At 31.1% G+C, this 18,054-nt stretch overlaps 4 protein-coding genes across 5 annotated transcripts in view; 2 read left to right on the forward strand and 2 right to left on the reverse strand.

The window, feature by feature from the left end:
* Positions 1–1,276: 1,276 nt before the first annotated feature.
* On the reverse strand, positions 1,277–3,163 carry LOC119831394 (cuticle protein 8-like). The gene is made up of 4 exons (XM_038354717.1): positions 3,085–3,163; positions 2,125–2,355; positions 1,776–1,949; positions 1,277–1,445 (listed from the first exon to the last, which is right to left on the reverse strand). The coding sequence occupies exons 1-4, from the start codon at positions 3,100–3,102 to the stop codon at positions 1,359–1,361; spliced, it is 510 nt and encodes a 169-aa protein (XP_038210645.1). The 5' UTR covers positions 3,103–3,163; the 3' UTR covers positions 1,277–1,358.
* Positions 3,164–5,804: 2,641 nt separating this feature from the next.
* Positions 5,805–9,312, forward strand: LOC119831385. Of its 2 annotated transcripts, none has more exons than XM_038354702.1 (6): positions 5,805–6,253; positions 6,363–6,521; positions 7,197–7,648; positions 7,729–7,909; positions 8,438–8,558; positions 8,636–9,312. In XM_038354702.1, the coding sequence occupies exons 1-6, from the start codon at positions 5,987–5,989 to the stop codon at positions 9,292–9,294; spliced, it is 1,839 nt and encodes a 612-aa protein (XP_038210630.1). In that variant the 5' UTR covers positions 5,805–5,986; the 3' UTR covers positions 9,295–9,312. The 2 variants fall into 2 exon arrangements, with proteins under 2 accessions (XP_038210630.1, XP_038210631.1); XM_038354703.1 differs by having other exon boundaries at positions 6,000–6,116.
* A 105-nt stretch (positions 9,313–9,417) lies between these two features.
* Positions 9,418–10,424, reverse strand: LOC119831386 (39S ribosomal protein L47, mitochondrial). Its single transcript, XM_038354704.1, has one exon. The coding sequence runs from the start codon at positions 10,317–10,319 to the stop codon at positions 9,546–9,548; it is 774 nt and encodes a 257-aa protein (XP_038210632.1). The 5' UTR covers positions 10,320–10,424; the 3' UTR covers positions 9,418–9,545.
* A 1,749-nt stretch (positions 10,425–12,173) lies between these two features.
* Positions 12,174–18,054, forward strand: part of LOC119831033 (bifunctional heparan sulfate N-deacetylase/N-sulfotransferase) — a 103,967-nt gene continuing 98,086 nt past the window's right edge. Inside the window, exon 1 of the mRNA XM_038354254.1 lies at positions 12,174–12,408. The gene's annotated coding sequence lies outside the window, so the exon portion shown is untranslated. The remainder of the gene's footprint in view (positions 12,409–18,054) is intronic.

The raw sequence follows: 18,054 nt of genomic DNA on the forward strand, positions 1-18,054 counted from the left end.
AAAGAACCGATGAATTGACCCATTTCTTTTACTGAAATAATAAGAGTCACTAATAGTTCTATAGGCTGCATATTCCAAGTACCACGCTAACGTTATAATCAGAAACTACCAAGTTAGAATATGTAGAAATGACAATAAAACTCAGCTACAGCAAACAATATTTTATACTATTTTACAGGCTTTGACGAAGGATTCTCTGACCGTTTCGGTGGATGCAGTAGTGTTCTATAAAGTTATTGAACCTGTTTGGGCGGTTATTAATGTCGCAAATTATAAGTAATTTTATAATTTTTATCTTTATTTACTTATATTATTGGTCTGTATTAAAATCATTTAATTCTTTTTAGAATTGCTACCCAGTTTTTGGCCTCAACCACGCTTCGCAATGCCTTAGGAACTACTTACCTCAGTGAACTCTTAGTTAATAGGCCGGCTGTTAGTCGCCAAGTGTTTGAACTTATGAAGAATACGACTAAAGATTGGGGAGTAAAAGTTGTAAAAGTCGAGATGTAAGTTGTTTTAAATCGAAGGAGGTTCTCAATTTGACTGTGTTTCTTTTGGGTTTCGTTACTCGATAACTCCGTGGGTTTACAAACAATTATAATTTGGTGCCATTTTAGAATCTTCAGTGAAAAGAATTATTATTTATTATCAGTTACAAATACGAAACAATAAAATCATCATCGTGGGGTTTATACGGACATATTTTTGTTTCTAGAAAAGATATAAGATTACCATTGCAATTGCAAAAGGCAATGGCCGCTGAAGCAGAATCGACTAGATTGGCAAATGCAAAAATTATCGTAGCGAAAGCTGAAATAGAGTCAACGAAAAGCCTTCAATTAGCCACAGCTTTATTGATGGACAATCCTATGTGTATACAGGTACGGATACGATTAATATACAAAATATAATCAATTCATTACATGGGAAATCTGAATCTTAGAGCCACTGAAATATATATTTAATTTTAATTTTGATTTCATTATTTTAGCATTGCAGTTAATAATTCGTTTCCGTTGGTTATCATTTATAACCAATAAATCTTATAAGACGGTTACAATATCCCGTTATATTTCAACGATAACTGAGATATTCTTGTTTACAGCTCCGTTATTTACAATCTTTGCAAATGATTGCTGGCGAAACAACACATACAATAGTTTTTCCTTTTTCCGTTGAAATGTTGCAGAAAATTTTCAAGTAAATTATAACCTACTTTTATGTTTATAACTTTATTTTATAACTATTTATTATTAATAAAACATACTTTTTATTTCATAATTTTTATTTAACAATTAAATAAATATAACTATCCACTAACGATAAATCCCGAGGTACTATAATTTGTGAACTAATTAATAGTCATTGTTGTCATCTTCTCTTTTTTGATATTGGGCGGGTTGCGGCACCGGATGCGCCGCTTGTTGCTTGTGGACTGTTGCCTGAAAGATAAAATTTAAATGCGACTGTTTCATTCAAGAATGTTTGTCTCTGGGTCTCATTCCTTACGCACGCCTTTTAGTCCAAGCCGTTGGGAGGGATTTTGGCATTAGGTCGATGTAATCATTAGAATTGTGATAGGCCTGGTTATATACTGGTGCATTGAATATGTTTCGGGTTTCGTGTTTTCATAATTATAATTCCTGTTCTGCTATAAATCTAATGTAATAATCATGTTTTCCTTTTTAATAAGTTAAGCTTGGCTATCAATATCAATTTAGTTAAAAAAGCATGACCACCAGTTATATAGAAGTATTATTTATAACACTCACTTGAAAGCCGTTTTTAGGATCAGCAGTATATTTCACTAATCTCAAGGAACCGTCAGGCTCAACAAGAGAGTATTCGCCGTGCACCACGTCACCGTCTCTGAATTCTTTATGGTTCTGTTGGTTGCCCGTATGTGGGTCTTCCACTCCATACGCGTAATGATAGTCTGGTCTAGCCTAAAAAGCAATCTTTATTTATTAGCGATACACATTTTTAAAATAAAAAGGGGTATATACACTTCACTACACTAGGTACTATACACTTGAATTAATTATCTGCATCAAAATTATACGACTTTTTTCGCAATATCACATTACATCCGCCATGAAATAGGAGTAAACATATTCCTACCACATAGTCCACGGTCTTCAGTCGATCATATTTAGCTGTTTCTGGGTTGATCTTGCCCGTCTGGTGATCATATCCATAGTCCGCATGTTGTTGAGCTGGCAACCCATGCGCTGCCGGAACTTGCACTTCAATAATTTTGCCGCTAACTGGACCACTGAAGCGGTTATATGAGTATCCGGAAGAAGGGTGATTTGATAGCGCGCTCGAACAAATTGCGAATAAAATTGATGTCTGAAAAAAGTTTTGATTTAGTTTTTTTTATCGTGCTAGACGCTGATTCGTTTGCAAGATCTATGCTTGTTGAAGCAAATTTATTTATTTATAATACAATGAATAAATCGCGTTTAAAATCCGTTAAAAAGTCTTTAATTTTCAAGATATATTTAGTATCCCTATTCTTACATTTTTCTAATAGCATCAAAATAATAAATACACTTCGAAATTATTAACTTCTGGATGCACAGTTACACATTAAGTTTTAAGGCCTGAACCAGAACCTTTACTCCTAATACTTAAGTGTTTTGTTGTTTGTGTTCTTTCTGTAAAAATTATATGAATTTGCTTCACTTTCATCAATTGTATCGTAATTGTCAACGTAGAACCGTAATGGCAAGAAGTGGGGCGACCTTCACGGTCAGGTGCTGATCTATTACTCAAGTGAAACAGTGACACTGAAAAGTTGAATAGCACTTTGTACCTTTTTTCACTGACGATATAATTGAAGAAGATGAAGTAATATAATAACGTTGTTATTAAAATTTAAATTATTTATTTGGTTTATCAAATTGCGAAATATACTGGGAATTGGGTCGCTATAATATACATTTAGTTTAAGTAAATATTCTATTTATGTAATGAAAATGATAGTTTAAACATTTCTCCTTAATTTACGTAGATGTCAAAAATAATTAGAATAGGTACGTGAAATAAAAGTATCAAAAAACGAAAAAAAACGCCTACCTTAAAAAATAAAGCCATTTTGTTTTGAAGTTGTTTTGTACAGTTAATATAAATATCTGGTACAGAGTTGCTTGCGATACTGTAGCCAAAACTAAAGTCAATGCGGTTTTATAGCATTCGTTATTTAAGAAAGTATAGGCAATCGTGATCGTATTTGAGCTGGTTGCAGAAACTATGAATCAATATTTTTAATATTTATTTGTTCGTAGGCTATTTAATATTGCACTACGCAGTTTACGAAAATGTAGGCCTGCCGTAGTTTTTAACCTCTTTAACAACAAAAAAACGAAATTCGCAATTTGCAAATCCACCATAATGATTACTAAATTATTTTTAAAGTTATGTATGATAATATCATGATTAAACTTAAACCATCTTTAGAAGGTAGGTACTATAGATTTAATCACCGTGTTATTAAAATACTTTTTAAGGATACCGTATTAACCTTTCAAAAACTGCAGATAGATCTGAAAGAACAATAACATATTAGATGGAATATAAATAGAATATTGTTTAATATATAAAAAGTGATTAATAATTGAATTATGATATATCAATGTAAAATTTATTTGAATTAAAGCCATTTGTTGTTTAAATTACTATTTTTTTAGGAAAAAGCATTCATTACATGCATTTTTGAGAATATCAGATTATAAATATTAATAATGTTAAAATTAAAAATTTTTATATAGTATTTATGTAAAACATGTGTATTTTATTTATTTTTTTTCTCATATTCTGACATATTTTTTAGTTTCTTGCACTAACCCTAAAACCTCTTGCATTTCCTTTCCTACCAGGTTGCCTGGCAGAGATTGCTGTCTAGCAATAAGGCCGCCTTTTGTACAGAATGTCATTGTGCCATATTATATTTTGTATAAACTATTCTTTCTGTTTTGTACAATAAAGTATTATAAATAAATAAATAAATGTTTACAGGTATAGTCTAAGATCCAATATAACATCGACCTTCACCGATTTCCTTAATTAATGGATAATTATTATTCGATAGGAAATTAAGTTTATTAAAAATCTTGGCCAGGCCAATTATTTGCTTTTTTTTATTTCACCATTGAGTACAACGAAAAATTTATCACTAACGGTAAGTACACAGCCTATAGGTATAGGATATTGCAAATGGAGGGTGGCCTATTCTTTTCCTGGTTCGTATAAGTTTTAATGTTATTTTATACATTTGTGTAGGCCCAGTTATGTAAAGAATGCACTGAATTAAAAACCATCTAATAATCATACGTCGCATGACTTTCTCCAAGACACATATTATAAATTTTTATAGAAAAAAAATAGGATCATGACGATCCTGTGTCCTTTACCTTTCTGTGAAACGTAACGATTAATAATAAATACAAAATATAATATTAATAACTAGCTTTTGCTCGAGGCTCCGCCCGCTTTCATTTCGGAGTTTAATAGATGTTATTATACATATAACATTTCTCCTGTCCCTTCCTATGTCTATTTAAAAACTCCCTCAAAATCTGTTGCGTTATTTTAAAGATCTAAGCATACAGATACACACAAAGACGGCAAAAATCGGCTTTGTTTTATACTTTTAACAATTTTCACGAAATGGTGCTGATTTTTCAATTTTATTGCTTTTACATCATGCCAAAAGTTGGTTATTTACGAACCGAGCGTTGTGATTGGCAAGTCATCATCCCGTCAAAATGCTTGTACTTGCAGCGATTATATTACAGAATTAGCGTTTCAGTGGTTCTCGCATCAACTACCAAATTTTTATAATTTTATCTAATGTATAAAATTCTCGTCTAATATATAAAAATCTCGTGTCACAGTTTTCGTTGCCATACTCCTCCTAAACGGCTTGACCGATTTTAATGAAATTTTTTGTGATTATCTATAAGAATCGGCCAACATCTATTTTTCATACCCCTAAATGATAAGAGTAAGGCAGAACAGCGTTTGCCGGGTGCAGCTAGTATTATATACATATATGATATATGATATTGCCCTTTCTAACCCTTTTCAGAGCGCCGAGTGCTGAGAAGCCGTTTTTAGAAAAATAAGGTGACAACACTGGCCTCACCTGTGGTAATTTGCTGCCTTTGTCCTTTTCGGTACGAAATCTAATCTATCTTTTGGTGATTCAACCTGATTTTAAACTTAGTCCCAAAAGGGTCATCTACCCTCTAACCCATATTTCGTATTTTAAGCAATTATCTCGAGTTGGGGCCGATTTTACAATTTTTTGCTTTTACGCCATACCAAGGGAGGGTATGTTAACAATCTGAGCTAATTGGCTAGTGAAGTCCTAAAAATGTTCGGACTCGGAATATTACAGCATCATAATTGAAACAGAAAAACTTACACTTTATAGCGTTCAGGTCGTACTTAATTGAAGTCCCTTGACCCCTACTCCCCAGTACGGGGTAGATGATACAGACCGAGACATTTTTCTATTTGTACGTTCCCACCGGGAATCGATCCCAGGACCTCTTCGTTCTACGCTTACGCGTAAACCACTGTACTAAGGAGATGGTCGAACCTAGACATTATTCGCGGTTACACGCTTTTATAAATTTTTAGCCCTTATAAAAAAAGGTAGCCCACCTTGTACAAGTGTCGAGTTGCCCTTTTTAAAAAACAAGGTAGCAACACTGTGGTAGACTCTAGTTATAGACTATAGGTAGTAACATAGATTATACACTTATAGTAGTAACAAGTTATTAATTAATCTGTGGACTACAGTTATCAGTCATAGACGATACAATCTATGTACATAAGTGTATAATCTATGGGCTATATATGTTATCAGTTGTTAGTTGTATGAACAAATTTACTCGGAAATAAATACTAATTTTACTATTATATGTTATCCCTTGCATAACAAATAAGTTAATTTAAGTTTAACAACCAAATAATGAGCCCACGTAAAAAGAAAACTAAATTAGGACCTGCGGCAAGAGCAAAAATAAAACGCGAACTTGAATCTACTGAGTCTAATAAACGTAGAAAAAGTGATTCCACAACAGAGGAGGAAGAGAAGAAAAGTAAGAAGCGAAAAAACTTTGTAACAGCATGTGAACAAGTATCTCTTAAAGAATACATGAACTATTCGAAAAGATTCAGCTTACTTCATTTTCCTAAATGTTCGAATTCTTCTTTGTGTACACATCAAAACACCACTGTAAGTTATTTGATTATAGCGAAAATTAGTTGTGTTATTTATATTAGGAAAGAAAACTTTGAAATTTCCAAACTATTCATGTAGTAGGTATGTCTTTTTTATTTTTCAGATGAATATTGTGCCCATACCAACAAGAATTGAAGAATCATTTAAGATTGAAATGAAATCAAATTCATGGTGTGAGGCTCTTGAAATTTGTTCTCTCTCTATCAGCCCTACACAGTACTTATCACATACTATATTGAAGGATGTTGTTGAAATAATGATGGTAAATATAATAAATACATTGTTTACTTACTGGGAATTATAATTACTTAAAATGTAATTGTCATCATTAGCCTTAGTGTGTTTACTACATAAAATTTTCATTATGAATTTGTGGTAACTTCCGAGGAATATTTAATAATGAGCAATGGCTACACAAAATCAATAGGGTGTTAAATGTTTGAGAGATTTGTGTCTATCTGTGGTATGATTTCTCTCAAATGAATAAACCGATTTGTTGAAAGGTGAATTAGAAGTGTATGTTGTAAAGTATAAGTTGTAAATCAACAACAGAACAGTTATTAGGCAGCTAATGAATTTTAATTGTTGAATTTCTATATTATGTTTATTTATTTATTTTTATGTAAACATGTACTTTGTAGATAAAGATTCTTTAAAAGATATTGAGTTTCTTGCTGTTACCTTTTTGGGTTGAAGCGGCTGAATCGCAGGTGGTAGCTATAAAAATTTATAAACATTTTACAGGAATTTTTTTATTAATTCACAACTTCCTCAATATTGATATCATATAAAAGAACTTGACTAGTAAAATGCTATAGGTTAAGACAAAATTTTAATCTAAGCTAACCAACAGGAACCATGTTATAGGATGTAGTAGTTATTAGAAGAAGGGAGACTTAATTCTTAATATACTTTCTTAATGTTTCTTATGTTTCAGAATGCCCATGAGGACACCTCATCTAAATTCACAATGTCAAATCTCTTAGATCAATGTCAACAAGTACTATCATTGAACTTCAATATGCACCCACCCTGCATGGTTAAAAGCATAAGAAAATGTTATTTAAAATTCCTAACATCTCCTATGGATCTGAAAGAAAATACATTTACAAATAGATCTGAATTTAACTGCGATAAAGGTATAATTAAGTACTGTTTCAATAGATTGGAACATGAATTATCTTATGAGAGCAAAGATGAGGCTTTGGTTGATAAGTTTGAAAACACACCAGATAATATGAAACAAAGTGTACAAGGATTGCACTGGCAAAAGGAGAAATTTGAAATATTTGAATTGTTGAACAGATCTGATAGAATAGAACGACTAATGTCAGTACTAGAAACTGTAATAGAATTATTACAATTTGATGTGGTTATATGGCACTCCAGGTATGGAAGAATTGTTATTCATAACTTATTTACCTTAAAATGGAACTAAAAAAATTTAATAAACTATCATTACATTCCAGATATACTAACAATCTAGGAAATCACATAATGAGATCTCATAGACCTCTTATGGCACACATTTTATGGTCATCAAATATTTTATATACTGGTGCAGTGAATATAAATTGTAGACAAATATTAAGGATTTTTGTATATTTTATTCATCTACAATATCCAGAGCATCACATTAAAACTATGACAGTAAGTTGTGAAAAATATTTTAAAATCTCTATTTTACTTACTTTACTTAGCTCTACTTGTATAAAATCAACTGAATGAAACTTTGATAATATTATCTTTTTAAACAAGGATTGGTTTAATCTCTGAGACTACCAATATTAAATGCGAAATTATTTAATTTATGTTACATAGAAACAGTCCATTTATCAGATAATTTTACTACATAGCTGCTCTGACCAATATACTAATGACAAATATAAAATAATATTCTTCTTAAAAAGCAGATAAAGTAACATGGACCAGCAATTGATAAATAATGAATTTTACAAAAGGCCTCATAGCACATAATCTTTATTACTACATGTGGTGAACAAACTCCTCTGCAACATATTTCTGTCTGTTTATCACTAAATAGTATAAAGTCGCTACCCACAAAGCTGCAAGCAAGAACTAGTTATCAATAAACTCATACAGCTCTATACCAAGTTCTCAAAAAAGGTTTTAGATCATAATTTGTGAAGTTTCAAATGTATAATTGTTTCTTTTCAGATATGGTTAAACACTATGATACAGACTTTTTATATATGTGAAAATAATTCAAATAGTAACTACCCAAATACTGGGAAGTATTGTAATAATTTTGCAAATGAGTTATTCAAAATAATTTCAGGTATGATTAGATTTTTTCAATTGGAATTATATAGATACATCTATGAAACATTTCCTTTCAATTATTTTTATTTTCAGAAATGCCTCCATCAACTATCTTAAGAATATTAGAAAGAATCAAACCAACATTTATGAGATATTTAGTGAGCAAACAATATTTAAATACAATTTTATCAACAGATGAAGAAGAAATTATAAAAGTACTTATAAAATTCATTGAGAGATCAGAATGGAAACATTTTCCAGAATCAAATGAAAAGCCTCAAATACCAAAAACATTAAAAGTTCCCCATATAAAACCTAATAAATTGCTAACATATCTTTCAAAAACATTGACAAAAACAGCATATTTAGTTGTTGATAAAAAAAGTGATTCTAAGGTTCTCTATCCAAAATTTATACCTCTAGAAGATATGAGTAAAGAGATTATTGATCAAAAATATGTTGTTTTGTTAATTTTTATAACATTTCATGCTTATTTGGACGCTTTTAGTGTGCAAGAAGTTCAAGAAACATTAGATAAATTAAATGAACAGTTAGATCAAGAAATACCAGATAGCGATAAAAGAAATAACATTGAAGTTATTTCATATTCAGTTACTGAGGATTTAATTAAGAAATACAGATCAATATATCAAATGTTAAAAGACCTTATACTATTATTGCAAAGGAAGAAAGGTGAAATACCTGATATAATACATATACTTTTTGAAGCATTACCCTTATTAGGGTTATAATTTAAATTGTTGGTAATTTATAAAATTATGTTTTGTATATGTTTTGACAACCGTTGTAACCTCATAGATGTTTTATTATTTGGTAATTTTATAGCATTTATTGTATTTTTAATTAAAAATTACTTGTATTGCATTGTTTTATTTCAATTTAAACATCTACATATAAGTAATTTATTGTAAGTTTTAGAAGCATTTTCTTTTGCACTGTTTAAGAGCTTAATTACTAAAATTTCTAATTATTAAGGTTGAGCTTAATATTTAGGGATGCAGTGACCTCTTGCTTTTTTGGACCTTTTAGCTTTTTCTAAATCAACCTTAGGATATTCTGCTTTTAATTTTTCCAAATCCATATCTGGGAAGCGCTTCAGTAATTGTTGGACATGATTGAAATCTCGATTGCGAGCTTTTCTTTCCTCATTAAATTTTTTTTCTTTGTACAGTCTCAAAAATTTCTTGACCGCCATACTACCAACATATCCATGTTCTAAATAAGGTCTTACCCATCTTGAATTCATGAACTTTGGTAAGTAATATTCCTGTCGCTTATATTTCTCTGGTAAGCCAAAGACATTGATTACATTATCAACAGGACGCTCACCTGTTTCTCCAGTTTCCAATTGATAATAAGCAACATTTCTTTCTCTCACAACAGTCTCTATATTATCCATAGATTCTTGAACCTTATCGATTCTTTCAGGATTCGGGAATAAACGCACTTTGCTATCGCATTCATGTTCCATAGTATAAAGCATATTGCGTTCCTTCAACAGTATATACCAAAGCTTATGCAGATCGGTATTTGACTTTATTCTTAATTCGTCTAGTCTCCAGGCTCTTCCCACTTTTATGTCTGTTTCGTTCCAATTCTTTTTAATATCGAAAAATTCCATTAAATCGCTGTTCATTCCAGTTGTATGAAACTTATTTATACATGTCGTCAAAGCTGGCATGTTTACAACATGTTTTGAATTTAAGCATACGACCACTGTCCTCTGACCCAGGGCTCTCAAGAGAGAAAAATGCATTTTTAGTAATAAATCACATATAAACAAAATAAAAACTTAACCTCACTATCACTACCGATGGTAACCACTTACCACCAATTGACAATTGACATTTGACATACAGAATTAGGTAATTTATCTATGATAGCTACCAAAGAGTATATAATATAGTACTCATGTCTTACTACGGGAAGACTACGAGTAGTAACTAGTTAGCTTTAGTATCTTTATTCATCAAACGTACACCTACCACCTGTGCCTTGGCTAGATTTTATTACATATTTTGACATTAATTATTAAAATTATAACGCTAAAGTGTTATAATTAACATACTCCTGATGTCTCTGGCATTGAATACATAATATGGGCGATGCTGATCACTTACCATTAGCTATCTGCTGTTGCCTCCTCTTTCATAAATAAATAAAAACTTTTCAAGTATTAAATAATTCAGTTCAATTCATTACTATTAATTATGGTACAAGAGTGATAACAATAAAAGTATTTATATAAAGTATACAATAACTAATTCAAAGTCCTGTCTAAGTTAAAGTAAGCATTGCCATTTATCCTGTTGATTGGAGGAATGATCGAACAACTAAAATACAGATTAGTACCTGTAATAAGCGGCATCACTCGCATATTGCATAGTATCGTAAAAAGTAGCCTATATGCTAATCCAGACCATAATCTATCTCTGTACATATTTTTGTAAGTATACATACAAACTTTTGCATTCATAAAGTAAGTAGGATCTAGGCACCATATATATACATTTAAAACTAAACCATCCGTTATAAATTTCTTCGCCATGAAAAAAACACTGAATTATATTTTGTTTTTGTTTTAGACTAGTGAATTTAAAAATTTGCGAAATTTAGTACCTACAAACACTTGGAAACATACAAACACTAATTATAATAAACAAAATAATGTTTTTTTCTTCTTTGTTTCGGCTTTTTTTCTTCGGCTTGCATAAGTTTGACCACGTCAACTAACTTTAGGAATAAACTACCCTTGGAAGTTCGACAAGCTCAATCTTTAAAAAGTTTCAAACTCTTCCTTAAGTCTCTCTATTTTTCACTTTCTTAGCTTCTTCCTCCTTCTTATTTCTATTGTCGTTATTCCTCTGTTTTCTTATCTTCTAACTTGTTTAATAACTTTATATATTTTAAAGTTGTATATTTATTTTGTATGTGGTAGTCGATCACGCTTCGGCACGAATTGGGCCAGCTCGCACCGGGGAAGTACCACACCCCCACAGAAGTCCGGTGTGAAATAGCATTCTGCTGTGTTTCGTTCGGTGAGTGGGGGAGCCGGAGGCCCATATACTTTTCCTTACCCTTCCCAGTCCTTTCCTTTATTCCTATCGCCAATACTTTCTTAAACCCTTCCCAAAAAAGTCGGCAATCCATTTGTAGAGGCGTAAGGTCTGCAATGGACCTTATGCCTCTCCAAATGTTCATGGGCGGTGGTAGCAATTACCATCAGGCGTCCCACCAACTCCATTGCCGACTGTGACATAAAAAAGAAAAAAAAATTGATAATCCTTTTTTGTATATATGTATAATATGACATCATCATAAGTTTATTTATTTTTCTGCAATTAATAACTATATTTAAGAGATCTTTTCCAAAAACCTTAATTTTTGCTCACTTTACTCTTCTAAAACGTTTCTCTTTTTATTTTATATGGTAGTCTGGAAGAGATCGCTACCTAGCGATAAGACCGCCATTTGTTCATATTCTCTCTTTTGTTTGTATTTTATCTTCGTTTTTCTGTAAAATTTTGTGTGCAATAAAGTATCTAAAATATCTATCTATAAGTCAATGTCACAACGAACCATGGTCCATGTCAACTGACAACTGTCAGCGCTTAAGGTTAATCGTGAAATACCAATGACGAAAACAAGTTTTAGTGCTAGTGTTTGTAGTACTTTTTATTTATTTATCAAAATTATTGTGTATCACGATTTTTTCTAACACAATAACATTAAATAAATATAAACATAAATTTGTAGTCTTACATGTATAAGTGCTTTTTGTCTGATCTCGCGTTCTTCTAAGCTTTTCGGAGAACCCCGTCGTCACTTTGGATTCCATAATAAAGGTACCACCACCATTCTGATATTCATAAGTTACCACTAGAATTAACCCATTTTATTTGACCGTACCTGTTGTGTGCTATTTATTATTTTCCATTATATTTTTATAATTTTAATAACAACAATGTTTACTAAGCTTTTGGTGTAAGTACTTGTTTGCCTGAATATATTATATACCTTTCATAATCAATTCTAATAATTTTAACAAAAAAGATTTGTTAAGTTATATCAACTGTATAAATGCTATCCATCAACTATATTTTATAAAACATCTTCAAGTTGCTTTTATTTATACATATTATAATGATAAATTGTAGATGGGTATATTATTTATACCATTTTACAGTATTTTCCATTTCATAAATTAAATGTTATAATAAAATGTTGTAAATGTTTATTGTTTATTGTTAAAAAGTGAATTTTAACAAAATATAATAGATTTCAAAATTAAAATCAAAATCCTTAAATATTCAAAACTTACCATTAATACAATAAAAAATTCATGCAGACAATATTTGCTTGACTATATAAATTATATATATATAATTTATATAAATATATCATTTTAGATTTCAGATTGAATTGTTGTATTCATGTGTACTAACTCATATTTTAAATATTATTTATAATCATAACTATTGTTTATTATAACTATTATTATATGATGAAACTGATAATGTATTTAAGTTTTAACATGATTTAAAGTTTGTGAATTATAACTCAGTGGCTAAAAAAGTTGAATAAATGTTATTGAATTGAGACCTGGGTTCATAAGCTTTGTGTAAAGTTATAGCAAGACACAACAATAAGCTTGAGAATAAAACAAGGCATAGCCCAATCTTTTTAAATTGTTTTATATAGTTTGTACATAGAACAACATTTGCGGGGTCAGTATCTAAATAAGTTAATCGGCTCTCAAAGGTTGTTTCCCATTTTTCAGTTTCCTCTGTATTTATTAGTGGTTCCAAGGTCAGTGTTATGCAGTTAGGCTTCCTTGAATGTGAGATTTTCTAATTAAAAGAGTTGTTCCTGAAATTAGCTTAGTACAATCAATTTTTTTTTATATTAGTATTATTTACAGCCAACATGACATTCATAATAAAAATAAAACCTAATTGGATATTTGTATATGTGCCAAACATATACCTGTGCTCATTTATAGTTTAATATTGTATTAAGAAATATAATCCTTATTAGGCAATTTGTGGTAGTCACAGTATGGTAGTCACATACTTATTTCGGGCCAAACAGCTTCCACATTATTATCGCCCAAAGGTTTCCAAACCTTTAAATCTCGCCTGAAATATAATTATAAAATTTAGGTATATGTTTTGTATAATGTGTTATATATTTTTAAGTTTTAATTTTACTGAATGAAATGTAAATCACATTTTTAACATGCTTATGTTAGCTCAACTGGTTTGCTTGTAAGCTTGTATATTTGTATGTAATTAACTCCTTTAGGGTTGATTTTTACCCGCTTTAATGATTTAATTCAAACTTTGTACACATATAAAGCATCGGGTACAATAATATAATGTAATACATTTTTCTTATCCTGATGAGGATTGCCAGGTTTAAGTAATTATCTAATGTATACTCTGTATTAGAGCGAGTGTGACAATTTAGTAGATTCTATTATTAAAGCATTTTATTTAGTTTTATAACCACTATTTATTTAAATGTTATATGAAGTAATATATTTTATCGTATATATCAATGTACAGTCTATTACTCGAATCGAAAGGCGCTATAAAGAGCAATTGCGTCACGCCATTCATTCATACAACTAAGGTGTGGATGATCTCGCTTTGAATTGTTGATTAAATACGATCGGTAGTATGAGTATTCGTTGACTTGGCGCCGTTTTTACACCGGAAGCTCTGAACTAATCGATGACATTTCACCTTTTTTTAAATATTTGTGATTTTGATATTGAGCACTGACATTACTTAATGTTTTTCGTGTGTTCATCTATACTAGTATTATAAAGCTGAAGAGTTTGTTTGATTATTTGTTTGAACGCGCTAATCTCAGGAACTGCTGGTCCGGCTTGAAAAATTATTTCCGTGTTAGATAGCCCATATATTGAGGAAGGCTATAGGCTAAATATGTTTCACGCGCGAAGCAGGCGCGGACCGCTAGTTATAGATAAGAAGATAAGTCTATTCTGGTGTATAAAAAAATCTGACTGCATTATAATATTAGTAAGCTTTATTTGGATTGTTTTCGCAATTAGAAAATGCCATTTTCAAAAGGTATCGTTTGTAATTTGTAATTAATAATATAAACGTAACTTATCATTGCACGTTTTTTAAATATAGCTAGTCGAAGCCGCCATTAATCTTGCAGTTATCTTGAAAACTATTACGTAATTAGATGTAGGCTAAAAAAAAAAATTACGATTCCGATAAGTAGTAAATTTTCCATCAATCCGCTACAAAAATAATTTATTTGACTATATGAATGATGCAAAATTTTGATAAACTTTGATTCAAAATACATATTACTATGTGGGTGTTTTACCATCAGTTTTGTTTTAAAATTGAAATTGTCGATCACTGTTCTTATGGTAAAAAATGCAGGTGAGTTGCCCAATGCAACGACACGTCGTTCGAATTGCACGTTCAGTTCCAGCGGAGCCTCTTTATCTTGCACGGCTGTCACCCACATTCGGCTGCACTATAATGTCCAATACGACATGGATCGTACTCCAAGTACTTCACTGCAATAAAAACGTGTTTTTCCATTTGTCCTCGCGACGTACTAGGAAATATTTTCACGAAGTTTTCATTTGTTATTCCCAAGAAACTGGTTCAGGTATCGATTTTATTAGTTGCGACAGTTATTGTCGGCGATAGTCTTAACACAATGCCCCTGGCGCGAAATATAACAAATGAAGCTTTCTTTTTCTATACAAATTACGTAGGTATACATAATGATATATTATGATTACATTGTTACTAAATTTGTAATTGTAATAAGTTAAATGAATGAAAAATTTAACTTATTCCCACCGTTGATTTATAATGCTTCAATTTTATGATAGTCATATTATGAATAAAAAGTGCTACGTTAAGTAGGCGGATTTAATTTTGAATTCCTATAATTAACATATATATTATTCATTCCTATAATTAACATATATTTCATTCTGAAAATATTTCTAAATACCCATGATACTTTGAATAATAACAATGATCGGATTGACGTTATTACTTAACTTAACTTTTAGGTTATATTATGAACGTAAATTTTGCTCGTCGCTTATTAAAGCCATTATTCAAATCGAAATGAATTAATTACCTATCCGCGTTGCAGAAAGTGATATTCAATTATTTTACAATTTACGTAATCGCTGCAAGCTAAATTGCGTTTATTGTACGGAATATCGAAACAACCCAGCATATTTCACTATCTTCATATTACAGAGACTTTAGTAACTTTTTACTTTCGTGAAAATTTGTCTGCTTCTTCCAAAGTATTAGTAAAAGTCAACGCTGTACAACTCGTACATAATAAGTGAAAAAGTTTTCTTATATTACCTACTCGCCCATATGTGTGAAAGGAAAGTTTTAGCACACCAGCTCTTATCTATTGATGTGCGGGCCTCATTTTTCTTTTAATTTTATAAAACTGAAATGAAGCTTTCGCGTGACATATATTTATAAATACATTTAATCTAAATATAACTCTTATCGATTACTTAACGCTCGAACATTAAAAAATATAATTTATGTTCGGTCCTATTTATTGTTAGTGTAGTCATATGTAGATGAGAATAGCTTATATAAATAATATGTCTTTTCTATAAAAAAAAATAACGTCTCTAAAGCATTACGTCCATTGATTGAAAACCCATGCAGTAGATTAACACAACATAAAAAATACAGTCGATTTGAGAATCTCTCGTTTGGAAAGATTTCGTTTTTCTATTCTCATAAAAACTACTGTTACAGTAACTAGACTACTTATCATTTCCTATTTAAGCAACCGCCGCTAAAGGATATAAAATTAATTCAATTGTTGGTAGCTACTTTTAAAGAAATATTGACAAAACGTTTGAAATGTAAATGCCATCAAATATTTAACAGAACTTAAACTGAAAACCCTTTTACTTAGGCATATCTTGGCATATTCTATGAATCTTGAGTGGCATTTTTCAAAGGGTCTTAGATCAAAAGCTATTGGAGCGAATAAATAAAGAGGATACCTATTTCTTTGTGTTTACTAAGGGGCTACTTTCCATTCACTGAATACCGATTTTATTTTTATGGGGTCCGTTATCTGCGGAAACTTCTACCCAATTAATATTGTGACGGTATCCTATATTTTCAGAGGTAGGTAGCGACCTATTAATTTATTCATTTTCTGTATCTACGCTTTGTTTTTATATATTTTTTTTTAATAACTCATTGTCGATAATTTTAATCCGATTTGTGAGTGCTTATGAATATAAAGTACGATATCCATCAATGTTTAATTTATCATTTATTAGCTGCCTAGATATAGTTAGTGTTTCTTTTTCTAGTCGCTTAAGGATTAGTTTGCATAAAAATTATTATTATGCGACATTGATATCTTGCAGCGTACATCTAACAATGAAATTAAATATTTATATGTAAATACATAGTATGGTATATTTACATAAAACCATCAAATTGATCAAATTGATCCATACAGTTTTACATGCCACGGTTTTTTTAAGCTAAAATTTGTCGTTCGTGCGTCGATTGTGAATCGATTGAGTGCGAAGACAGAAGATACGAACAGGCATAACCAATCAACTTAATTTCTCGTTTATGCTAAGCTATTGTAGTCTACACTAAGCTAATAGTTTTGGCCGCTTTGTAGCTTTTCCTTGCCAATATTTATAAGGAAACAGGGTCAACTGTCTGTTCCGTAAACCGGCGATTAAAGCCTCAGTGCCAAATGATCCGCATAATGCATCTAATTCCTGTCTTGTTACGGTATCTTGGGATTTAACTGTCGTTTACTTGTCCAGTGAGTACATAGACAATTGATTCGCTATAATGTGTAATAACCCGCACGTAAATAGCGTGGCGGATTATGGCATAAAGGCTAAATCCTCATAGGAATCTCAAATTCCTTCAGTAGAAAAGGTTAAGTTAAATAGAGTTCTCGGACGGTTCAGTAAAATATATGATTTCATACACTCGAAATATACAGTTTACTTTTCTTGACATCTAAGTATGTATTTTTAATTTAACCATGATTATGATATCTTACTTCTTACTAATATTATAAATGCGAAAGTTTGTAAGTATGTGTGTGTGTTTGTTGCTCTTTAACGCAAAAAGTACCGAACCAATTGCAATGAAATATGGTACGTAGATAGCTGGATAACCGGGATAACATATAGGCAACTTTTTATCCCGATATTCCTACGGGATACGGACTTTTTGAATGTGGTAGTCGAGCACGCTTCGGCACGAATTGGGCCAGCTCGCACCGGGGAAGTACCACACCCCCACAGAAGACCGGCGTGAAATAGCATTCTGCTGTGTTTCGTTCGGTGAGTGGGAGAGCCGGAGGCCCATATTCTTTTCCTTCCCTTCCCAGTCCTTTCCTTTATATCTTTCGCTAATCCTTTCTTAATCCATTCCCAATTTAAAGTCGGCAATCCATTT

Source organism: Zerene cesonia, chromosome 13 (genome assembly GCF_012273895.1).
Source record: "Zerene cesonia ecotype Mississippi chromosome 13, Zerene_cesonia_1.1, whole genome shotgun sequence".
NCBI classification, from domain to species: domain Eukaryota; kingdom Metazoa; phylum Arthropoda; class Insecta; order Lepidoptera; family Pieridae; genus Zerene; species Zerene cesonia.